The sequence below is a fragment of the Stegodyphus dumicola genome, chromosome 5 (genome assembly GCF_044657685.1).
Source record: "Stegodyphus dumicola isolate Sdum_Otavi_A_Nest chromosome 5, ASM4465768v1".
Taxonomy (NCBI): domain Eukaryota; kingdom Metazoa; phylum Arthropoda; class Arachnida; order Araneae; family Eresidae; genus Stegodyphus; species Stegodyphus dumicola.
In genome coordinates, this window is record NC_140772.1 from 44,369,055 (window position 1) to 44,395,985 (window position 26,931).

At 30.0% G+C, this 26,931-nt stretch overlaps 1 protein-coding gene across 2 annotated transcripts in view; it reads right to left on the reverse strand.

The window, feature by feature from the left end:
* Positions 1 to 387: 387 nt before the first annotated feature.
* Positions 388 to 26,931, reverse strand: part of LOC118188030 (integrin alpha-PS1-like) — a 266,270-nt gene continuing 239,726 nt past the window's right edge. For both annotated transcript variants that reach the window (XM_085816620.1, XM_035358364.2), the window contains 9 exons: positions 24,838 to 24,918; positions 24,640 to 24,736; positions 20,083 to 20,202; positions 17,802 to 17,861; positions 17,592 to 17,708; positions 13,761 to 13,880; positions 13,538 to 13,636; positions 12,023 to 12,151; positions 388 to 5,205 (listed from right to left, as the gene is read on the reverse strand). In XM_085816620.1, the coding sequence (XP_085672746.1) occupies positions 5,131 to 5,205; positions 12,023 to 12,151; positions 13,538 to 13,636; positions 13,761 to 13,880; positions 17,592 to 17,708; positions 17,802 to 17,861; positions 20,083 to 20,202; positions 24,640 to 24,736; positions 24,838 to 24,918 (898 nt within the window). In that variant the 3' untranslated portion in view covers positions 388 to 5,130. The remainder of the gene's footprint in view (positions 5,206 to 12,022; positions 12,152 to 13,537; positions 13,637 to 13,760; positions 13,881 to 17,591; positions 17,709 to 17,801; positions 17,862 to 20,082; positions 20,203 to 24,639; positions 24,737 to 24,837; positions 24,919 to 26,931) is intronic.

A 26,931-nucleotide genomic window follows, 5' to 3' on the forward strand; every position in this document is an offset into this window, starting at 1 on the left:
AGCCTTTTTTGAAAATGATGATTAACTCCGATTGGCCGTCCATCTCAAGACTCCGCCGACTTACTCATGTCTTTTTTCACAGCTAAATTATGCTTAATGTGCCATTGCCAATGATTCTTTACTCCTTTTTTTTACCTAATTCCGATTTTTCCTGTCTCTTCTCCCGTTTTCACAGTGGTCTCTCTTCTTTTTCTGCTACTTCTCAGTCATGTAGGCTTTCCTTGTACTTCACTCATTTCTTTCTTTTCTGGTTTCCCCAACTCTGTACATATTTTGACTCTTCTGATGTGGAAGTACGTGGTTTTATACTTCGTTATTCCTCCTCACTGGTATTGGCCAGTAATTAACTATACGTGATTTACGGGAACTGCTGGGAATAGTCTATAGCTGTTTATCATATTTTTTTTTTTTTTTTTTTTTTTTTTTTTTGCCTATATACTTATTATTTATTATTCTGCCTTGTATTTTTACTCTTCATACCTTTATACTCATTAACCGTTTCTTCAATTGTTGGCAAATCCCAAATCATAAAAGCAGAGCTAGATTAAGTATTAACAAAATAAGCACGTGCTTAAGACATCACAAAAAAGCTATTGGAATTCAAGGAATTCACCACAAAAATGTCCCATTTCTGTTTTACCATGAAATGCATGGGTGCTGCTACTTGCTACTAAAGCAAGACCGAGGGAGATGAGATGGGAGGGGGGACTATGTTATACTGTAAATGAATGTGGCGGCAGCAAAATCTTTTAGGTGATTACGCCATCTAAAAATCTTAACTCGGCCTAACTGATTAGAATAAAAACGTAGTCGCGCAAGCAACAATCTTGAAGATAAATATAGAAAAGAAAGAATCCAACTAATTCGTGACACTTGACGCCAATGAAATTACAAAGAAGAACTAGTGGTATGATTTTAACGGAAAATATTTCGCAAAATAAATGAAAATATTTCGCATTTTTACATCTGAGAAATTATTATCTCAGATGATCTGTTATGGCTTGATAATCATATTAGGTCCCACAGTGACCATTTCTTCCTCAGTTTAGTTACATCGGTCCGAAACCGGCATGTACGGCTTATAATTACTGTGAGATGACAGAACTGCATGCCTGTGAGTTGATATTTCAAATGGTCCATTGTTACCCGGTGCTTGTTTTGGAACTTATGTGGCCTCTTTCTCTCCCTTTCACTGCTGTAAGCTGAAAATAACTGCAACACGTATACTGAATCAACGGATATGGGGCAAGCATATATAAACATGCATGTTTAACTTTCACATTAAAAACACTACAAAATGTTACCAAAGCTAACATTTGGATGATAAATCTTTATTAAATGCAAGAGTGACATTTATGATACAAATAATTAGATATCAATAAAATTCTTTTTTACATGTATAAAATATATAAAAAAATTATAGTCTTTGCTTTTTAATACATTTGTAAAACAACAATGGAAATTTCAGTTCTAAAGAATGTTTTGTATATTTTACACTTGATAAACACATTTTCGGTTGAAATATTTTTTTTCTTAAATACGAGTCCAAATACTGCAATAAAAAATTTCTTAAGCTTTTAGTAATAACAAAAGCTTCAATTATAATAATTGCTTTTCAAGTTTAAGACTCTTTAAATGTTAAAAGTTTGGCACTTTAAAAAATATATATACATATTTTAATATAATCATAAATCAGGTGGATAAAAGAATTTACACAGATCACCTTTTATTTTGCAAAACATGGCACTTATTTCATTTTTGCAGTAGACAGTACCTGCATATCCTTACTCAGTTTTTTATGTTATTTGTTTATCAATTCAAAGATAATTTATCAAAATGTAGATAATGGCTTGTTACGATTAAATTAATTCAATATATATATTACATATACATGCAATATATATTTTAGCTTTATATATTAAAGACCGATTTTTTTTTTAATTAGAAAGTATAGACTAATCCAAATTACCTGACTTTCTTCCAACAAAGTTAAATTTAAGTTTTATTATTTATTTTTTCTAAACATTTAAAAAAATTTTAAAAGAATAAATTTGTGAAAGACTGATATACTTAAAATATGTATTTTCAAACCATAAATCATGTTTAGAGTTCTATCTACAAATATTATTAAAGTGACAGTCAAACTGAAGACAGTCAGTGACTTGCATAGAATGTAGCTTTTATAATACTGCGATTTCTTAAAAATGTAAATTAGTTTTGAATAGCGAATTTCATGAAATCAGTGATTCATTTTTAACAGTATTATCAGATAGTTTTGCAGTTAATCAAGAACAACATACATATATGCAAGTATAAATTAAAACTGTTACACAATATTTTAATATTTAGATTTTTATGAAATATGGCATTACTGCTGTAACACATTAGCATCATAAAATATTATAATAATGTGTTGATTATATAATACCAAAAAAGACCAAAAATGCGTTACTTAATAATGTATCTATATAGTTAAGTTATACATCATTCTACATACTACACCTAAAATTTCTGTAATATATTTGTTAAAATCAGATACTATTTACTCAACTATTAACAGAGCTGTTTATACAAAATTTTGTGATACTGATTTTAATTTTTTAAAAAATAACATCAAAAACCTGGATCTTTCATTTAATACAACTTTATATTTTAGGAATGCAATCTAAATTGGAAGTTACTTTACCCACATAAAGGTTTAAAAAAATGTAATCCTTGTATTAAATATAATGTGGTTTAAAAAAAATGTAATGTGCTTTAAAATGGCACAGTTTCAATTTAACAGATTTTGCATTAACAGCCAAAAATATTCGACTTCATTTTTAAATTCCAGAGAAATAAGCAATTGGAGTACATTCCATTTACTTGTTAATATTCTTATATTTATAACTGCGACTTTTTTTATTTGCAAATGCATAATATTTGTTATTATAAACAAAGCACAAAGGAGTTCTATAAAACTGCATTAACTTAATGATGAAATAATTAATGATTAATTAATTATGAACAAAAATCATAGCTGCTAAAATTTGGTTAGGCTTTAGCTTACAAGGAAGCTGCCTCCCAAAACAGGCAGAATATACAACTGCTTTGGGCAATGATTTTCTGAGTTTGCTAGCTAAGTTGCTCTCCCTAATGACAACTAAATATTTTATGCTTTGAATCATTAACATTAATTTATATAAAGAGCAAACTATATTGATTGCTTAGGGTGCTGTAAACACTGAAGCTGGGAATACTCACAAAAGTCACAGAGAGACCCTCTTCAAACAATTTGCACTTAAAATATAATGCACAAGATTTTTTTTCATGTTGATATTAGATCACATGTAAAAATGGCCAGTGGGAAAAGGTCTAGAGAAAGTAGCATTTGAGTGTTTTATTATGTGAACTCAAACTAAGTTAATGTTAATCATTGAAAAACATCAGTTCTTAAAGTATTTTCTAATGGGCTTAAAATATTAAATAATTTATAGGCTTAAAATGCTATTCATCCAATTAACACTAATATTTACATAATGGAATACGTAATATGTGCCTTTTTGATTTCTTTTATTTAATTATTTCATACACATTTTATAAATTCAACAAGTTAAACACTACAATCCATAGATTTTATTCAATATATACAATTTTAAAACATACTGATTTAATGAGCTTTAAAATATAGTAGTATAATGTATTTTCTCCCTCTCTTTAGCATGCCTTCGTGGTAGCACACTCAGCACGCATTCGAGACGTCCAAGTTCAAGTCCCGGCATGGGCATTGCTCATTTTTCCTGCCTCCTGCTTCAAAATAACCTAATGACTCTACAGTAGATCTCCTTTCCAACATCCATTCAACTGAAGGTTTGCTTATACATTTATCACACTGTATTTAGTAGACTCAGTTAAATAATTTTGACCAATATGTGCAAAATTAGCAATTTGTCAATGAAAATCGATTATTTCAAATCTACGCACAAATTTCATCGTATTGCATTTGTACGGAGTTAAAAGATATCTACAAGATAAGGCACAACAGATTCATTATTTACAAGCATTAAAAAATTATTTAAATTGCAAACTGCAAAAATGTTAACTTAAAATAACTAATTCACTAAGTTAAAATGAAAACTTCTTCAACAATGGTAAATACTTATAGCATCAAAAGAAAGTGAATGGCTATCATGTAAATTGCCAATTTTCAAATACAAAAATGCACATAAAACATTTAAAATGTATGTACAAATGAAATTTTTCATTATTATTTAAAAACTAATTAAAGTATAAAATTTTCAGTATTAAATGTTGAATACACATTCATTCTGAAAACAATTCAAGAGCTGACTGTCTTACTATAATGAATGCAAGTTATGCATACTCTGCATAACAATTAATGACGTAAACAAACAATGCTCAGTTAAATTATCCTTCTGTTTATCCATAACCATTAATCACAGGAAAATTAGTTGAAGGAATATTCCTATAAATGTTTTCTTTTTACAGGAATTTTGTAAATTAAAAATATTCTCATATTAAAAATAATTACTCATTCAAATAAACTTTCAGTTTACAAAATTCACAGACAGCCAAAAGATAGATTACCATAACTGATGATTTGTTTTATAAGTTCTTAAAATAGTTAATAGCTACTTTACTGTTTCTCGTTAAAATCAAATGTTAAAAGAAACAGTCCTCAAAAAAATCTTACATATGAAAAATTATTTAATTTTACTTCAGTAAAAGCATAAAATCTGTATGATATATCCAACATATCACATGTTTTGTAGAATAAAGTTATAAAAAACTCTTAGCCTGGTGCTACATTTCAGCAGCAGACTTTTTATGTTTCACACGTTAACTGTTTTTGACAACACATTTGGTTTCTGAACACACTGTTAGTTCGAAAGACAGGTGCCTTTAGTCTAGTTCATCACAGTACTAAAACACCTTAAAAAAGGCAATTTTAAGAACACTGGCACAATGATGCACTTAGTCACAGTTTCAGAATGGCTTATGCAACAAACTTCTTCCATTAATTAGTAAACCATTCCATGATTTTGCAAATTAATTACTTCTTATATATTTCCTGTACTCCAATAAACACAACCTTTTATTTTTTCGATGACATCACAGAATAGGATCAGTTTACATGTATTCCTTATCATGCGTAGGTGCAGGTCCATAACCTTCTCCAGGCTTTTTCCTCTTGAAAAATCCACACTGAAATAAAAATAACAAAAGAAAAATTAACAAAGCATTTTTATGATCGGTTCTAACTCTAAGGTAAATTATTAATAATTTAATATTAAAAAGACTTTTTACACACAGAAATAGCAGAATATATATATTCAAAATAAAGTGATTAAAAGTAATTAATTAACTTTTATGGATAGTTTTATGGTATATGGAAAATTTTCTTATTATGAATTATTAAAGTATATATATATACATATGCACTCCTTGGACATCTAAATGTCAAGAACAGATCTTTAAGTGGTATTTTTGTTCAGAGGATGAATATAACATAACCTTTTCCTGTAGCTTACCATCCTATTACCTTCAGCATCATAGCTTTATACCACAAATATACTGTGCATGGGGTACAAGTACTCTTAGAGTACGCATGAGTAGTAGAGATCACGAAAAGTTTAAAATATAGCAGAATCCAAACACTAGCATTGATTATATGTATTTCTGCATTTCAAGAGACAATCTGAGGTACTTCAAACTTCGAAACATTCAGAAACAACTATCGTTCAGTGGTTCTAAACTGCACACAAAGTCGTAATTTTTTTAAAAAAATTTAAGAAAAAAACAACCTGGTTGCAATTTTAAGAGGTATTTAAAACCCATTATTAATGAAGAATCCTTTTCTTGGATTTTATGAAACTGCAGATAAACACTGGAAAAAATCTGAATGATTTTTTTCTTATCCTAATATTATTAACACTTTCTAGTCATATGATAATGAAAGTAATACAAAACAGATAAATATCATACCCAAGCACACGTTCTTCAAGATAACTCAAGAACTCACTACATATCTTCATCTGATCATTGAATGAGTTTGATTGTTAATAATTCAGTTAAATCTTTAATAACTATATTATTATTATTTTTTTTTTTTTTTCTTTTTTTTTTTCTTTTTTTTTTTTTTTTTTGTGGTGCAAAGATTGTTAACTTTTTTCTGTATTTGTAAAGCATTGGGAATTGTGACTAGTCATGTGTAGCTGATAGTGAAATTACTCTGTGTAACTAGACAGAAGGTGGGATTTGAATGTGTTGAAGATATTGAATGCAAACTTCAGAAAAACTTTTGAAAAAACTTTTTGAAGGATTTATAACTTTTATATAAATGTGCATAGTATTATAAATCAAGAAAGAACTAAAAGAACTATGCTGTAAAATATAACATCTTAAAGTAATGTAATTTTTTCATATGTTTTAAAATTCTACATGTTAAAATTGCTAAATGTGTGATAATTTTGAATTCATTAAAAATATACTAAACTACTTTTACTGAAAATATTATGCAGTGTAATTAATGTGTGCAATTAATGTAAGAAGTATTACATTACACTTTTTAATGTATTTGTATTTTCTTTGGCTGTGAAAATTATGTGTACATAATTTTAAACTTATTGCATAAAAAAATGTTACATAAATACGTACAGTTTTTATTTTTGAAACAAAGTGATTAACAGTAATAAACTATTCAACAAACTGACCATGCCATAGAAAGTACCATTTTAAAGAGGATCCCATTACGAAGTCCTTGTGCCCAGATTTACCAGGGGGGTGAAATTTCTTAACCAAGCTCTGCTACATAAATATATACTCAGGAATCTTTGTTCGTCCAAATTTAAATAAGTACATTTATATGCACACAGTCCCCACCAGAATTCAGGATACTGCTATATTATATTAAATCTTCTAGAAACTTCAGTATTGGAGTAAAGTTTTTCCAATGCTGTATTGGAAGTCTGTGACTACTGAAATTTCTCGAAATGGAGATGTACAAATAGTTTTGACAAGTGAAATGGCATGCCTTGTTATGCTTTTGCAATAAAATTGGCCCCTTCATGGCAGTTGACTGGCTTTTCCATTTTTCTTTTTAAGCCACCAAAGTTTGGATCCGTACACAGAATTGTTTTGCCAGCCACCTCTCAATGCTGCCCTACTTTTGCATGACAGAATTGTTATGCGATGCTTGTTTATGGCAATTAATATGATTGCCACTGTGGAATGACAGCAGCCCCCTAATAAGGACCACCATGGACGGCAATGCATGAAGAAACTCGTCTAGGCATAGAGTCATAAGAGTGCGGATGGTGTCCTGAGGGATGGCTCTCCATTCCCTTTCAACCATTTGCCACAGTTTGTCTTCTGAACGAGGCAGGGGCAGAGTCTGTAAACGGCATCCAATCACATCCCACACACGTTCAATTGGTGACAGGTCAGGAGAGTACAGTGGCCAGGGAAGCACCTGTATACCTTGCAGAGCATGTTGGCAGATGCAAAAACTGTGTAGTCGGGTATTATCCTGTTGAAAAATTGCATTAGGCAGCCCCTGAAAGTAAGGGATTACCACAGGCTGCAGTACATTATCCAAGTATCGTTGGGCCATCATAGTGCCCTGAATATGAACTAGAGGTGACCTGGAATCGTAGGCAATAGCGCCCCAAACCATTTTGCCATATTGTCGCGCAGTGGGGGCGTTCCACAGTTACTGCCGGGTTAGATCTGTCTCTATGTCAACGCCATTGCCGCATATGCGGCAACTGCCACTGGATTAACAGAAGCGTGACTCATCTGAGAACATGTTTCGCCATTCTGTCATCCACATTGCTCCAGTCCGGTACCATTTTAAATGTTGCCGTCTATGCTGTGGGGTCAATGGCAGTCTTCTTAACGGATACCGTGAGTGCAGGCCCCGTTCAACCAATCAACGGGAAATGGTTCTGGTCTACACGGGGACATCCAGGGTATCTTGCACATGCTGCAGAATTGTGGTACAACTGATTTGGAGGACTGCCACAGCTTGTCGGTGGATGCGTCGATCCACACGTGCTGATGTCACGCTGGCTGCATCTGCACCCTTCCTTCTTCCCACATTTCCTTGTTCCAACCATGTTTGCCATAGCCGATGCACCGTGCTCGCGTCCATGTGGGTATCAGCTGTGATTTGACGTAAGGACCAACCTGCTCTTCTCAGTCCAACCACCATACCCCTCATAAAATTGTCTATCTGCTGGAAGTGCCTTCGTTGACGGCGGCCTGGCATTCTCTCCTATTACACATATCCTCCAGGTCAAAAACCAACTTTCATCGATAATTCGTATGGCAGAAATAGCGACATGAATATTGCCCATTCTGCACGTTCCTTTCCTTATATCTTACTTCACGAGCATTCGGAGAGCTGCACATTTCACATCATTTGCATAACTCGGTGACGTACGTCTACTCTAAAATTTGCATAAATTTCTCACCACTCCTTCTTGGTGTTGCATTTTCAATGTCGAGCAGTGTATGTAAAGTATTTTTCTCAAGGATCTTTATTACAAATAATTTCCATGGTTACACACTAACCCATAAATCAGGCACTCCATTTTTACTAACTGTTGCATTCAATTCCAAATCAATGCAGATTTATAAAATCCAAAAAGCACATCAACTTATGTCAAAAATCTTACATGTTAAATAAAACACACATTAATTTTAAAATCTTCTATTTCTTAGCATCTTAATTCCTTCAATAATAATTATTTTAAAATTTTTAATATAAAAGAGAATTCTTCTTTCCTCTTTTTTAAACAGGATCAACTTCTGAAAGAATCTGCATAGTGGCAATAGAGGCAGTCTTGATAACTGCTTTAATATGGCACAGAACTTGATTTTGAACTTGAACTTTTTTCTTTAATTGAATTATTCAGAGTCTAAATCTAAATCACACTACTACAACTGTAACTGAGTATAAAATACATGTTTTGTACTCAGTTACAGTTCAGTAAATGCATTTATAGGTAACTTCAACTAATATTTCTACAATATCAGTCTACTTTCAGCTCTAATCCTTATTTTTACAACATAAATTCTCCTAATCGGGTAAGGTATTAGCATACAATTCAAGTGTAAAATTCAATGTACGCAAATTAACCGCTTGCCTGATTATCCCGAGTTATCTTGGGTTCGTATATACTGCAGTTAATTATTATCCCGTGAAAACTCGGGTGAAGCAGAATTTGTTAGTATGAATTGTTTTATCGCGGTTTTACTCAGCCTGGAGGAAATTAAAGGAAATATTCAGCTTTGATTGGCATTTTGCCAAATTTTGTTGGTTGCCTGATTCTTTTGGAGGGACTGGTCACGTGTTTCTCTATTGTATAGTATATGTTGGCTTGTGGATTAGTAATGTTAATGAACATGGAGATTTAAAAAAGCTCTGTGTAGATTTTCTTAGAAGTCTGGGAAGAACATAACGAGGTCATTGGTAAACGATGCAAATGTCAGCTATCCATCAGGAGTTTCAAAGAAACTGTAAATATTACAGAAGGGGGAGGGAGCTAATAACAATTCCAGAGACAGTCGAGTCTCAACTGCTTAAACAGATAAAGCTATCCCATCATACAACTGAATAAAATCTCATTATGATTTCTTACTGAACATTTTTTAATTATTTTTTTTAAAAATACATAATGTAAAAAAATTCCAACACATCATTAATTTTTCTCCAATATGCAATTTAAAAATTCCAGTTATTTCTAGAATCAGTGTTCTTTACAGCTGACACTTTTGTATGTCCTTGACTATAAATTTAATAGCTGTGATTAATTAGTGTAGTTCACCATGATGTTGTGTGAACCTGGGCGTTAGAACTTCTTTAATAGCTTTCCTTGTTATGTCAATTGATTATAAAGATTAATGCTGATTACATCATGATGAGAATGTGATAGAGTAGCAGTAGAATAAAAATTATATTCCAGTCTTTCCACATTTAGTGGCTGATCATTTGCTTTGCCACCACTATTACTATCCACAATAATCCTGTTTTATACTATGAGCACTGTAATCTCTCAGCAAACATTATTTGCAATAGAGATATTATAAAAACAGATATTAGGATTTCCAGGAGGTTGTAGTATAGTTGTTGATAGGTATAAGTTGTTGAAATTCATCCATATATCTAATTTTAATTAAAACCATTACTAATTTAAGGCTAGATTTTGTCTAATTTTAAACTGCATATGGGAGACAACTTATAATGCAAAATAGAAAAATGTAGTGTATGAATACAACATTTCTCAAAAATATTCTGTTGACCACTAAAAAATTAATGATCCTTGCTTTATAATGAAATTTACATTCTTAAAATTTAAAAGTACAATAAAATATATTTGCCATCAACAGCCAATACAAGGACACACATTTTCTGATCGAGGGAAGGTCTTGCTCAGCAGATATTGAGGTTAAATTCTTCACTCACGCTCATGATCATGATCATAAAACTGCCAAGCACAGCATGTAAACTTTTTTAATTAATACAAAATGTTTTAATCTATTTTTAGTGCATATACGAGGGTTGGAACTTTAATATAATAATAATTTAATAGTGGCAACTATTTATTTACAAGGAATACAAAAGTGATTCATGTGACTATGTTTTACAGTCCTTCAATATAATCCCGTTCAATATAATCCCGTTTTACAGTCCAGCATTGTGTACAACCCGTTTCCAACGATGTGGAAGTCTCAGAATACCTGTAGCAGTGCCTGTTTTGTTGATAGTTTGAATGGACCGGTCTACTGCCGCAAGAATCTCAGGATCAGTTTGGAAGCGAGTGCCACGAAGTGGTTCCTTCATCTTAGGAATTAAGTCATAATCACAAGGGCTTAGATCTGGGGAGTATGGTGGATGGTAAAGCACTTCCCAGCCCCATCGCTTGAACAAATCAGTCACAGCTTGCGCTGCATGTGGCCGAGCATTGTCATGCAAAATGAGAGGAGCGTTCTGCAGAAAGTGTCGCCGTTTTTTTCTCTAAGCTGGTCGGAGATTGTGCTCCAAAAATGAGCAGTAATACTGTGCAGTGACGGTCTGCTGTGGGGGAACAGTATGCGTTAGGATGACACCATCACAGTCGTACACGAGAATCACCATAACTTTCACATTGCTGTGGTTCTGACGAAATTTCGAACGTCGAGGTGACCTGTGATGATGCCGTTTGATTGGCGTTTCGGTTCTGGCTGGTGCATTCAGGCCCAAGTCTCATCCAGCGTAAAAAAGCATCTCCTTCGCGCTCATAGTGCTCCAGGTAGGCTCGGGCAGCATCGTATCGTAGCCATTTCTGCATTTCCGTCAACTGATGTGGAACCCATCGTGAAGCAATTTTTTTCATGGACAGGCGTTCCTTCAGAATGTGCAGCACAGTCATATGTGCTAATCCTGTTTGTCCAGCCAGCTGACGAATCGTTTGGCGGCAATCACTGTCCATTAGTGCGGCAACAGCTTGCATGTCTGCATCGCTGACACTCGGACGACCTGGCCGCAGCATGTCTGCCACGTTTTGGCTTCCTTCATTGAATGCTTTCACCCATCTTGCTACGGTTCTGTAAGGCAATGCAGATTCCCCGCAAGCCTCTTGAAGCCCTTGATGACACTGTCGTGCTGTATGACCTCTGGCACATTCAATTTTTATCCAACATCGTTGTTCTTGTTTTGAAAACATCCTGACAACACTTACTTTACTTTAGACCGCGAGCTAATACAAGGATCCATTCTTCGCGTCACTCCACATGCGCGTGACGTAGGCAGGATGAGTCTTTTTGCTGAGAGGTAAGGTAGGTATGTAGTTTACGTGTGGTATACGCGATATTCTTTGGTTTTGTTGCATAGTGTTTTTTCAGCTGTGTTGCCACTATTAAAGTTCCAACCCTCGTAATATTTTAGAGTTGTGAAAAATGTAACTTTATCTAGATCAACCCCTCCCCCCAAAAAAACTAATGTCATATAAAATAATATTTGGCAATAAAAACTACTTACCTTCCACAAAATAAGTATAAGTATTACAAGTAGTAATACCCCCGCACAAGCAGCAAGAATGATTATCCATAAAGCAACTTCTTCAGGTTTTTGATATAAATGGATATCAGGATAAGCTTTAGTTTCAGCCTATTGAGAGAGAAAGAGAAAGAGAACTTGTAATTGGGAGGGAAATAATAACATAGAAAATAAAAATATAAACTATGCTTTAAAAATTAAGTTTAGGATTTAAAAAAAAAGTATATTTGTTCTTGTGTCACTGAACAATAATTTTTGCCCAAAAATTGAAAAACAGCTTAAAAAATGAAGATACCCTTATATATTATTTTTATTTTATTTTTTTTTAATTTTTTATACAGAGAGAGATAAAAAGTAAGAAATTTAGAACCAATTTTACACAAATACCCAAAAGAAGTGAAATACAATATTAATAAATTTCAAAATATCCTATAAATATGTAAAATAAGAATTACAGAAAAGTGAAATTAAACCAAAAACTATAAAAACCTATTTTTTTCAGATTTTTATAATTTTTGTTTTTTTTGGGGGGGGGCAAAACAGGTTAAAAAACCACTGATCTAAACTCATATACTTGCTCCAGTACACCTGATATTACTCATATACTTGCTAAGGCAAAGTAATGGCAAAATGTCTCCATAAACTGGCTATCATGTCATTTCAGATAGTTTCAAATGTCTAAAAATACTGATGATATAAATCTTCATAAGAGAGAACAGCAGGATCAAAAACTGACAAATCTGGCAATTAAGATGTTTATTGTACGACAGGTATCTATTTCTAATCATACTGGTCTGAAGCTTAAATTCTGAATGATGTCACTTCATTTCTATAACACAGAATATGTCAATGGTCTCTTAACAGCCAAACTTGTGGCATGGCTTTTTGTGAACCTTCTGGACAGAGGAGTTTATCAATATAAATGACCAAATATCAGTAATAAAAATAAAGATCTAAGTACTTAAAGATAAGCACAATTCAACATTTTTAAACAGAAATCCCCATTTCTTTATGGTTGAAATTCCCTTTCATCATTTAATTAATAACAATATCAACTTTTCAGGAAGTAAACCACTCTAGCACAGTGCTTAAAATTAAATTCAAACAATTTCTCAAGTAACATATTACCAAGAAAAAGATGCTATTATAATACAAAGACATTAAATAAATATGTAGTTAAAAACAATAAGCTTTTTTTAATGCTGTAAAAAGTGCAAAAACTCCATTTAAACACAACATATGTTAAAAGTAAACATATTAATTTAAATGTGGCAGATTAGTGTTTACATCATTTTACTGCACGCTTACATATTTCACAACCTTCAGTTCTCAGACAATGATTATTCTTCACATTTTTATTTAAATTTTGTAAAGGTTAGACAAACACATCTGTGAATTTATTGCATAATTTTTTAAGCACAATTGAACTGTTTTAATTCTGTAAAACATTCAAGGCTTATTTCTGGAAGGTTATCAAGGAACAAGACGCAAACTTACAAAAGCAAAATCATCATCATCCTCTTGTTTGATATCATCTGAAAGAGTACGTATAAGAGCTCTGGAATTCACTGATACCCAATCAACATCTGGATAATCCTATAATATAAAATTTGCATAGATTAATAGATGCGATATATCAATTCATTTTCAAAATAAGAAAAAGCTGATTAAAAAAAAACTAAATCACAAGATCTTTAAAATGATCACGTTCATTCATTACCTTTACAAAAGTATTATTCCATAGCCTTGCTTTAATTTTTATAACTGCAGTACTGTCTCTCTCTAAACTTTTAAAATGACAGGTAAATTGGAAACATTTAGCAGTATGAGCATCACAATCCTAAAAAGGAAAAACAAACTTTTAATTACCATGCATTAAATACTTAATGCAATTAATTAAGATTGTTTTTTGACTTCTAAATTAATAATGCACTTCTTAATTACTTTCAGATAATTATTAATAACAGTTTTCTATGAATTAAAATTTTTTCTTCCATTGCAGAGATGAAATAAACTCTTTCATAGTAAACTTCATATTCTGGGCAATTTTCTTATCAAAAGTTATAGTAAAAATATGTGACATTTTACCATCCATATGTAACATTTGCTTGTTGAGTATTCAGAATAACTGAAATGAAGAAATAAATTAAGCTTTTTCTAACTAAATTTCACCTTCGGAATACCGAATACGCAATTTATTTTTTAATACTGACACTTGCTTAGAAGTTACAGCAAAATTCACATTACATTTTAACACCTATAAGCTATGTGATGTCCATGTTTTGAGAATTCTGCATAACTGCTGTAGCTTTCAAACGATGAGGATCATTTTTTCCAGCTCTATTGACAAAAATGAATTATCCCTGTATTTTTATATTTAATTTCAACTAAAATCAGTAACACAAGTGGACTGGAGTGTGCCTCCTTACAATGATACTAGTTCTTCATTTTGCGCCCTAATTTTCCTTGTTTCCATACGCATTTTTCATGCTTTTGGTAGCTGCAACCCACCATGTGACAAGGATTGAAGGATGCTATTTATACCTCATTAAAATTACCTTTATTAATCTTATTAAATGATTATTTGGGGCATATTTCCACCAATGCTGCCATGATACAAGATTACATATTACAAGCCGCCATCAGCTGACATGTTATGCAATATTGCCAGATCCTCAACAGTACTTCATTACCTTAGATTCCTATCATTAGATTGTGATAGCTAAACATCCACTTCCTCTTCTGTTACATCAAAATGACAGCCAACTGAATTTTTTTATGCCACTTTCATGATCCACACCTCTAAATTAGTAAAGACTAAGAACTTTCACTTATGTAGTTAAATACGTGCATTACTGTGTAATTTATATATTAATTTAGAACTACAAAATCTTGAAAATTCCAATCTTGATAAAGAGCAAGTTTTAGAATTCACATCTCAAAGCACATTACTATCATCATGCCAGAATAAGAAGGGGCTATTTAGGCAATTACTTGGAGCACAGGCTTCAAATGATCATCAAATGTGTCAAAAAATAAATCTAAATAAACTCTTTTTCTGGTGTTAATATTGAGTTAAAAGCTACAAGAGATACACTGTGCTAGAACAGTTTTCTCTTGTAGCTAGCTAGAACAGTGGTTCTCAACAGAAGGATTTCTCTCTTGAAGGGAGTTTTATAGCTTCAGAAGGGGAATGTGGTCAACCTTTTATTCAGCTGTTAAGTATTTCATTTTAGTTTATGAATATAAAAAATTACTTTTACTCCCGTTTTGGTATTTATCAACATATTGATACCTTTTGTAGCTTAATTTATAAAATGTGTTAAATATGCTTTTTCTTCAGAAGCAAAAAATTTGAAGTACAGTATTTTTGCTTCTGAAGAAAATGAATCTGGGTCTGATAATCCTCAAAATCAATAGAACTTATTCAAAATCTATAGGAATCAAGGGTTGCTTTTTTGCTTAATCTTAAAATGGTGCCTAAGGGTTTTAGTTTTATATCGAAAATATTTTCACATGCTTACACTTGCTCTCAAATATCCTGTTATGCATTTTGTAGAGGCTTAAATGCTGTTACTTTTCAATGAATCATAACTTTATTTTATAATGTTTGCTTTATGGCACATGTTCTATTGCAATGATGTAACAATGATGACGTACTAATATACAGTTGCAGATACTCTTTAAGGTGGATAATAGATAGTGTTGAATTTAAAATGACTTTAATTTGCATACATTAATTTACATATAGAGTATCTAAACAAGTGATAACCAGCACAACTCCTCACATATTAACCTTCCTACTTCCAATTACAAAGTTTTTCAAAGTAAGGCAAAAAATTTACGGTAGACAGTTTCAACATTGTGGAGGGAAAAGTTATGAAAATATGTTTTTTTTTAAAGGTGGGCTCTAGCCATTTTTAGGCTTTCAGTACTACTAAGGCCAGAAGTGGTGGCCATTTTATTATGAAGGCCACCACTTCTGGTATTTATATTAGGTATTTATAAGCGGCCACTGTTACATCCTATGAAGGAATACACAATTTACATCCATCCCCTTCCCGGGATTCAAGCCTGGGCCCTTCGGGATCGCAGTCGGCTTCCCTAACCACTATACCATCTGGGGTACCACACACTTGTTTTCAAATTGTTAAAATATAAAATCTAACTTTTTATATGACCTGAAAAAAAAATTCATCCAGTATTTCAATTATTCATTATGTTTTGATAAGTTAAATATAAAAAATTTCATACTTTTCCATACAAAATTCTTGCAGGTGTCAGAAAAAAATACATTGACTTAGATAATGTTTTAACATTTTAAAGCAAAATTTCATATTTCCTTAAACTTGAGGAAGCAACTACAAAATAAAACCAGCAATTAAGAGCATCTTACAGGTTAAATCAATAGTTAAAAATTTGTAGCTAGTATCAAGAAAATATTGCTTATAAAATACCTCAATGAATTTTGCATGTAAGGATATAAAACACCTTTCACATTTAACTCATTATAACTAATATTAATTTGATTGAACTATTTGCTCAATGGAGATCATATGAGAAATTTAATTTTTTATTTGCTTGTATTTCATTTTATACTGCTTATATGTGACCACTGTTAAAGATAATCTCAAAAAAAGTTTCTATTCATATGTTACACATACATGCCTATGGTATTTACAGGGATAAACAGTTTGTAATCACTTTCTTCAAACACCCTATGCATGCAGATGAATGTAAATGTAGATAGACAGACATAGATATAAGAAGAGATAGATAGGTATGCATAATCTGCTAAGAGAAAGAAACATTAGGGGGGGAAAAACAAAGTTTTTATGAAAATAATTGAACAATAATCATTATTAGAAACATTTGTTAGCTGTTACAGCAGAAAAAAATAAATGTTTAAAAATAATTAGAAATTCAAATTAAGGTAAAATAAAATAAAAAAAATAATAAGATAAATCAGGCACACACATCACCACCAAAAAATACACTATTTTTATGGTGATGTGCATGTGTTGTCTTAAAAAAAATATACTATACTTTTATAAAAAGAAAAAAAAAAGGACAACAATTTTAAAAGAAAGAAAGGAGGCAGAAACAAAATTAGATAATTAAATAATCGAAAGAACAATTTATTATCAGAAGAGAATATTATAACAGTCCAACAGAAGAACCATCTTTGGAATAATAGAAACAATAAGTAAAGATTTTAAAATAAAAAGTATGAACACATTAAATATTTCATTTAAAGCACTGCTGTCAATATATTAGCAATAAAAAAATATGTAACATTATGGACATTAAAAAAATATATGATGTTTATTTATAAATCAGCTGAAATTACTTCTTGCTATGAAACATCTGTTTAAAAATTTTTAACATTCTAATGGTTTATAAATGTTACTATAAGAGAAAAACTGTTTTCTTTTTTATGGGAATTGAATGAAACCAATGTTTACAAATATTCCAGTTAGTAAATATTTAATTATTATATACAAGTACTTTTTAATACAATTATACATATATTTTAGTTTGAAGGACTTACCAAACTAACTACTTTTACAATTTTACCATCCATTCGTAATTCTTGTGGCTCTATTTCTCGCTTTGCACGCTTCCTGTATGAACTCTGTGGTGCATATCGCAGTTCTTCAAGATGTTTCTGTTCAGATACAGAATTAGATTGTCAGCAAAATCAAGTATTTTCTTTCAGTTTCAATAATCTCCAATAATATATAACAGAATTTTTACTAACCTTTAACTTCAAAGGATTAAGGTGTGCTTGCTCTAATTCACAGTAACCATTGCCAATTACCTAGTAATATATTTATTATTTTATTATTTTAGTATTTATTATTTTAGTATTAAAATAGTAAATATATTAATTATAATTTAGATCATATTAATAAATTTTAGAAAAAACAGCACTAATACATCTAACTGTATACGTTAAAAAGCAGGGTTCCTGTGAAATTCAACTTTTAATTTCCCTGTTACTTGACTTTTGAGAACCAAATAAAATGATTCTTCTGACTAACCTTAAAAATATGGTACAATAATTATAAACAGAATAATAATTTATTTTACATATTATTGTGTAGCAAATGAAAAAATATATATTTAGGAATTATGCATTTCACCCATTCAACAAAGTAGGTAGGTATTTAAAAAAGATATATCAAACTCCAGGAAAAACTGATCATTCTTCAAAATAAATTAATAACAAAACATGTTATTCATAAAAAGCATTATCCTTTTAGCATTTAAAGTAAATCACAACAGCCTAGAATTACACTGGATGAAAAAAAATTGTTTAAATAATATAGTTATTTATTATAATACACAACTACTCAGGAACTGACCTCTTCTTAACTACCTTATGAAGGGGAATTACAGTTCAGAAAGAAAAAAAAAGGTGTAACAGAAACCTCTTTTTCTGAATAGAGGGTAAAAGAAAGCTCAATGTGTGAAAAACGAATCCAAATTCAATTGAAAAACTTTTCAAGTACTCAAAATTGATTGAAGTTTCAACAAAAGAAGTTAACACAAAAAGTTAAGAAATCACAGTGTCAAAAATTAATCGGCAAAAGAACTAATTTTTCAAAAAAATATTTTTTATAGCAGAAACAAATTATAGATACTTTAATCTCAAAACTAAAATGAAGATATCAGATGTCTTCTGATTTCCAGGTTCTAACTAGCAAAAATTTAACAGATTTAGATATTTTAAAGATTATATTAAGCTGAGTCTGGGAAAGCACATTAGGACTATCTGCCTAAGTGGAGGGATGTAGGTATTTTACAAAGGATCAACTTAGCATTTAAATATATAATTGATAAAACTACTCTATATATTCTATATACTCTATTATTTTAAAACTTGTTATTATAGATACAATAACAAGTTTTAAAAAACCCCATTTTTATAATTCTCATTACTAAATCAAAATCAAATCTTTTAAACATAATTCGGGAATACAGTTTAGTTTAATTATATATGAATTTGCAACATTTTTTTTGAAAAATACTGTCAGTTTGACTTGGTTAAAAAAAAACATGTTTAAAATTGCCATACTTTTCTATTATTTCGATATCATTTGCTGTTTATCAAAAAGATATTTTTTATTGTTTTCATTTAAAAATTATAAATTGTTACATGTATTATTGTTTATTCTATAATTTTCTTGCATAGGTAAGATTATGTTCAACAATATTATAAGGGTTGATTTGAGTAGTTAACTTTATTGCATATAAATGTATAGAGATATACAGATATACTTAATTTGGTTAATACAGGGATGTGTATTTACCTCTTTAACCTCATATGAAAAATTACCTAAGCACAGCTCTGGTTATGTGTATAGTCATTCTTGTGATTAAAAAAAAAAAAAAAAAAAAAAAATGCATCCTTCACCTTTATCTGTAAAGAACTCCCTTTTTGTTATACCTAAAGTTAAGATGATTAAATGTTATGGTTTTTACTTATGCTTTGCACTTCAAGAATGCATCTTACCACGCTAATTCATTTTTATCAGGAATTATTAATATAATTGCTGTGTTTTTAATTATTTTTTTTTCTAGAAAATTAAGAAAAAATGTGTTCTGAACAGTTAAGTTTTTACAGAACAGAAGGATTTTATGAATTTTCTTCCTTTCAAAAACTTCAATTATGTTCATACAAAACTGTGATTTATTAATTTTATTTATAAAATTTATTTTAAAACCAGCATACAGGTAAAAATTTTTATTTTTTATGATTTTTAAAAAAATTCAGTTGAATCTGTTATCGTGTTTAATAGTAAAAATTTTATAATATGAAACAATTTAATAACATATCAGAAGTTCTAAAGTTAGTACAAACAGAAATTATATTTAGGAAGCTTCAATGCAAAAACAAAGATTTGTTTAAAAATTTTTCACTAATGCTAAATATAAAATACAATTGAAAATAAAAATATCCACGTATTTCAAATACTTATCTACGTCTGACGAATAAACAAAGAGAATCTTTAACAAACTTCAATTTTAACTTTTACCTCTGGGTTTTCAACAATATACAACAGCCATTTCCCATGCTCATATGAATCTGCAGCTTCATAAGGCCAAGAGACAACCACTTCTACACCTGTTGCTAACCATGGCCCATGGTTAATAATCTAGAAAAGTATGCCAGAACTTGTATTTAGATTATGTTACAAATTATGAATAAATACTTCTTTAAAACATGGACATAAAAGTAATATTGGAGAATAATGAAAAATAAATGGGCCAGTTTTCAGTATGCCAAAATCAGTAATATCCCAAACTGTTTTTAGTGTTCTTATATATTAATGAAATTACTCTGTATGGGGAAAAATTTATATAAAGAGCCTTTATAAATCAGGAGTTGAAATATTGATGTTTAAGAACACAATAAATGTTAGTAGTACAGTGGTCTATATTTTATATCATAAATATGAAACAATACAGAAAATGTAAAAACATATTAGAAGTATTGCCTTTTACCTTCATTTTTTAAATACTCTAAAATTTACATAATTTATGACCACAGAGGTGAAAATGGACACAGAGAATATAAATTTATCTGCTACCGTGATGTATACTTTACTTAATGATTTGGCATTGTTTAATAAAATTGAACATATCTTTCAAATTACACTGTGTAAGAAATACAAACAGGCTCATAGTAGAGTCACACTGCTAACTAATACTGAAATACTGAATTTTTACACAAAATTTTGTCACATTTTAAAACAAAAAATTCAGTTTTTAGCATACACAATATTACAAAGTGGAAATTCAAAGCTGTAGATATGTACACACAAACCTACTACCACCTCATATCTTTTACAACCACAACACACAAAAAACAGCTAGAAATGTATAAATGTAGGTTATTCCGATTATATAATAACTTATATAGGTTATTACACTTAGCTTATTACATGCAATAAATTTTTACTTTTTCTTCTTCATATTTACAATATTTCTGTCATTGAGACCAAATATGTACTTGAAATGCTTCTAGCATGTAAAATGTTTTGTGACAATTCTTAAAATTTATATGAGTATACACAGTGGTGACCTATCAAAATTTTAACAAAGGACTCACATTTCATCACATAAACAAAATATCAAATTCTAGTTAAATGCTTTATTTTTTACAAAGATAGAAAATATAAATATTGGTACCAAAAAATAAATAAATAAGTTACTAATAAAATAAAATGGAAAAAAAATCTGAAATTTGAGAATTTTTTTTTAATTACAAAATATTACAGAAATTACCCAATATAGCGAGTAATGATAAAAAATTCACTCAGAAACAGCTACACATTAGTTTCTTCTTCTTTTAAAACAATTACCCTATGACAGGTTTCTAAGGTTAAGTCCTGATATTTTTAAAAATTTTCGAATAAGGGATAAGATTACATTCTCTTAAACATTTCCCATTTTAGAAGATTTTCATTAAACTGAAATATATTCCACAGTTAAAGAAGATCTTGCGAAAGTACTGTTTATCAAGCTAAACGCTTGTTAAGTTTCAGCACTATTAATAGTGATAATCTCCTAAATTACTTTAATATCTGTTACATTGTTAGGAATCTTGTTATGCAGTTTTCCCATTAAGTCATATCAATGAAATTCTGAAAATCATTAATTTTTATTTCATGCCTTAATAAGAAATTAAATGTTAATAACATTTTTTCTCCTTCTAGCCACAAAGAAGTAGCTTTTTCTATGTTTTATGTCTCTACATAACAAACATTATTGTACCTGACCTGGGAAAAATTATTTTCATGGATTTGGCAAAGGCTTTAGTATCATTCCTTCACATCAAAAACTTCCTGATGAAAAATCTCAACAGTCTAATTATTCACAGCTCCAACTGCATCCTACAGCTTCATATGACTCAAAAAGGGTCATCTGTAATTGATCTAATGGACTTTTCTTAATCATCATGGAATTTCGGTTGATCTTTACAATATGGTAACTGATAGTTTGGCGACATTTTGGAAGCGATAAAGGTTACTACCTGGGACTTTGGTAATAATGTGAGCAGTACTCAGTTCCGATTACGCATTATTTTGTGTGAGGGAAATGAGAGATCATGGGATATGTCATGTGATATTAATGGACGGATTACGGTTCTTTAATCGGAAAAGGGGGGAAATCGGGAAAAATCTGGAAATTTTGTATTTGGCTTTATTCTGTGTTGTGTGAAACAGTGTTCGTGAATTTTTGGATCCCATGGCCGTAACTAAAGTGAATTCGAAATGGGTATTTATGTATGTATTAATTTAATGTATGTGCTCATTTATATTTTAAGTAGTGTTTTTGAATTTAATTGTATTTTAATTAAATGATAGTTATTTTGTGAATTTTATGTTTGTAGAAATTTGGTATACGTTTTAGTTGAAGTAAACGTGCATGGAAATAATTTAAATATCTGACAATAAGTATTTGTAATGGTTGCGGTATGAATTCGTTGGTGACGTGTATAATGTAATAGATGATTTAGAGGTAAAAGTTTTTGGATTTTGAGGTATTTTATTTATTTTATATGTGGAAATGTTCATTACTTTTTCGCGATCAGGTAATTTCATATATGTTCTTTTTACCGGGTTTAAAGATTGAGATTATTGTCATGTATTTTCGTGAAATTTTTCTAATTTATGACAAAAAAGCAGTGTACATGGATATAGTGAAGAGTGTCCGCAATGCCATTTTTGTGCAATTCTGGGATGTTTTTTTAAGTAAAAATACGTCGGCGTGTACATGGTTTAGTGATATTTTAATTAAATGATAATTATTTTGTGAATTTTATGTTTGTAGGAATTTGGTATACGTTTAAGTTGAAGTAAACGTGCATGGAAATAATTTAAATATTTGATACTAAGTATTTGTAATGCTTGCAGTATGAATTCGTTGGTGACGTGTATAATGTAATAGATGATTTAGAGGTAAAAGTTTTTGGATATTTTATTTATTTTATATGTGGAAATGTTCATATTTGGAAAGGGTAAATACTTTTTCGCGATCAGGTAATTTCATATATGTTCTTTTTACCGGGTTTAAAGATTGAGAAAATTGTCATGTATTTTCGTGAAATTTTTCTAATTTATGAGAAAAAAGCAGTGTACATGGATATAGTGAAGAGTGTGCGCAATGCCATTTTGGTGCAATTCTGGGATGTTTTTTTAAGTAAAAATAAGTCGACGTGTACATGGTTTAGTGATATTTTAATTAAATGATAGTTATTTTGTGAATTTTATGTTTGTAGGAATTTGGTACACGTTTAAGTTGAAGTAAACGTGCATGGAAATAATTTAAATATTTGATACTAAGTATTTGTAATGCTTGCGGTATGAATTCGTTGGTGACGTGTATAATGTAATAGATGATTTAGAGGTAAAAGTTTTTGGATATTTTATTTATTTTATATGTGGAAATGTTCATATTTGGAAAGGGTAAATACTTTTTCGCGATCAGGTAATTTCATATATGTTCTTTTTACCGGGTTTAAAGATTGAGAAAATTGACATGTATTTTCGTGAAATTTTTCTAATTTATGAGAAAAAAGCAGTGTACATGGATATAGTGAAGAGTGTGTGCAATGCCATTTTTGTGCAATTCTGGGATGTTTTTTTAAGTAAAAAATAAGTCGGCGTGTACATGGTTTATGTGTATGTGTTATTTTGAAAAACGCGTAAAGAGTATGGTATTGTGCAATTTTTCCCAATTTTGCAGTGAATATTTGTCATGATTAAGCAGTTTTGTTAGATAAAATTTTTAGCATAAGTGTAATTCGGCTAGTAGATTGTTGGAAGAAGTGTTCAGTAGATAAAAAGAAAAGAAACATGTCTTTACTTCATGAAGACAAAATGGCGGTGGGAAAAAAAAATAGAGGGTTGCTGTAGGAGAGTTGGTCGCCAAATTTTCGCCAAAAAAATGCCAAGTTACCATAATGTAAAGATCAACCGGAATTTCTTTAATCATCTTTTTATTTATCATATTATGGAACTTCTTTAATCATCTTTTTATTTACCATATCATGGAACTTCTTTACTCATCTTTTTATTTATCATGGAAAGACTCTTTTTGACATTTTTTCTGTAATTGAACTTTGTGAAAAATTCAACAATAGTAAAAGCATTTACAGCTTTCATCAACTCTTTCAACTAAACATGAAATCTTAAATGCTTACAGCATGACATCCATTTTTTTTTTTTTTTTTTTTTTTTTTTTTTTTTTTTTTTTTGTAGCAAATAAATAAATAAAACTTTTTTTTTATAAATCAAGTACATTTTGAATATACGAACATGTAATTTCTTAATGCTTTGTTGATTTTACATATCGATATTACATTATATTGAGTTAGTAAACTAATAATACAAAAACAATGAATACTAATACTGTTTGATTACGTTCATTATCTTTTACTACAATTTAAATACATTCAATTTTTGAAATAATTAAAGCTGTACATTTTAATTTATCAATTATATTTTTTAAAAATTCAAAAAATATAAGTTTATATATAAAGCAGCACTTTTATACCTGCAAATGAACTTTTATATTGGAAATATTACCTCATATATATGAACAATTTCACTTCCCACATCATCAACATATACAGGTACACGACTAGATTCACCTCCATAAAATGCTTGCTCTGGCTGTGATGCCCTTTGGTAAAAATAATAATAATAATAATAATAGTAATTAAATTACAAAACTTTCAGCACAATAAAAAAAATTACAGAACTAAAATACAATAAAAAATTTACCCTCTAATTTCTAATTCAGCAACTTTTACTATTCCTGCTTCTATGGAAATATCTTCTCGAGAAGAAACTTCATGACTTGTTCTAAAAGTTTACGAAAAAAGCCTACTTTAAAAACATAACACAAATAAAAGTGGAAACATTTAATTTATTAGAAGAAAGAGCTATTTGATAATAACTAAGCTAAATTAATATTAAGCATGAAATACACATTTGAAATAAAACATTTAACATATACAAACAATGCAAGAATTAATTAGTATTGTGTCTGTTTTTGCACTATATTAACTTTTTTATTAATAAAGTACATTACAATATTTTAATCATTCCCCTCTTTTAAATTACAGTCCATTGTTAAATTTCTAATATTCTCTGTGTTTTAAAGACCTCAAGTGATAGGCCATTGGTATGAAATCAACTTCTCAATTCTATCAAGAGAAGATGGGGGTAAAATTAAGAAAGTATTAATTTTATCTAACTTTTATTTTCATAGCAATAATAAATTGTTTTTTAGAGAAAAAGTGAAACATTATTTCAGCAATAATAAAAAATGCAGGCAGCATTTTAATGATATATTTAAATTATATGGAAAAATTATATATTCATTATGCACAAACATTAATATTGCATTACAATGTGACTTCTAAATAAAAATTAATATAAATTTCCCAACCTCAATTAAATTATTTCAGTATCAGAAAAAATGTGCAAGGGCAGAGAAATTGTAATACGTGCAGGTATACACTGTTAGTTGAACTAATCAAACATGAAACTGCTCAGTTTCTATTATTTCAGCCATCATATACTACTGACTGAATTAAGGTCAAGATCAAAATTATATTATAAATTACATTCATCTATTTTAATGAAATACATTTATATCTGCAATAACTTTCCTGATTTTTTTATGTAAAGCAAGCCATGTTAATAAGATTGAATTCCACTTTAAAATAGCAATCTTTGTCAAAGTTAATACAGTACAAAGTCCAAAATCCAGAATCCAATACCCAGAATGATCTAAAATTTTTGGTCCTCCAGACCACCAGTCCCCCCCCCTTTTTATTTATTTATTTTTTATTTTATTTTTGTATGCTTTAGGCATCTGCATTTGATATTTTTTTCACAATAAAAATAATAAAACACATGGAGAATCTTGCTTCTTTATTTCACTTCGGCACTAAATAAAATATTTTCATATTGAAGAAGCAGTTAATAGCATAAATCTATATGATCAATAATTTAAATCTGTAGCTGCTTTTTTGCTTCCCCACTAAGTAAACAGCTTAGTGTTTGTTTGTCATACTCAAATCAAAAAATTCTATATCAAAAAATGGTTAATTTTACACTTAAAAAATAGCTTGCACCCCTGATGCCAAACTGGCAAATCAATATTTATTATTTTTTGCTTTCATCATGGCACTGAATATCAACACATAGCAACTTGAGAAATGACTCACGAGCGATGTCTAAACAATCCTTTGTTTAAATATTAGTAAATATTAGTAGTTTAAATATTAGTAACTAAATATGAAACAGTATCCTAACCCTTACTGTCACCTGACAATGATTAGAGAAATTTCATTCTATATGCAGAAAACAGATCTTGTAAATGATCATATTTTGTGCTGTCTGAATTAGTAGTAACTGATTTGTTGTTCAAATAAGCCTTAAGTATATATGGTAATTTATTTATTCAGGACTCAAATAAGCCTTAAGCATATGCAGGAAGTAGATGTAAGTATAATGAATAACTAAGCTACTGTAATTTTGGCCTAACTTCCTCAGAGCACGATAGAAGCAGGAGAAAATTCAGAGAACAACACATCTCTAGTTGCTAATCTAATTATATATCTCTAATAGTGCATAGCAAAAACTATCTCAGCTTTATGATGAAAGCTATGAATTTGAAGATTTTCGGATATCACAAACAAAAGGCAAATTCTCCAATTTATGGAATTTGTGAAGAAATGTGGAGAAGTGGTTATAAATGTAGATGATATAACAGAAGTTTTTTATTGCAACGACAATGTCAGAAACATCAAATGGATGGTAAAATCTATAGTATAGTTCTAAAACCAGAAAATATTGCTTCCAATA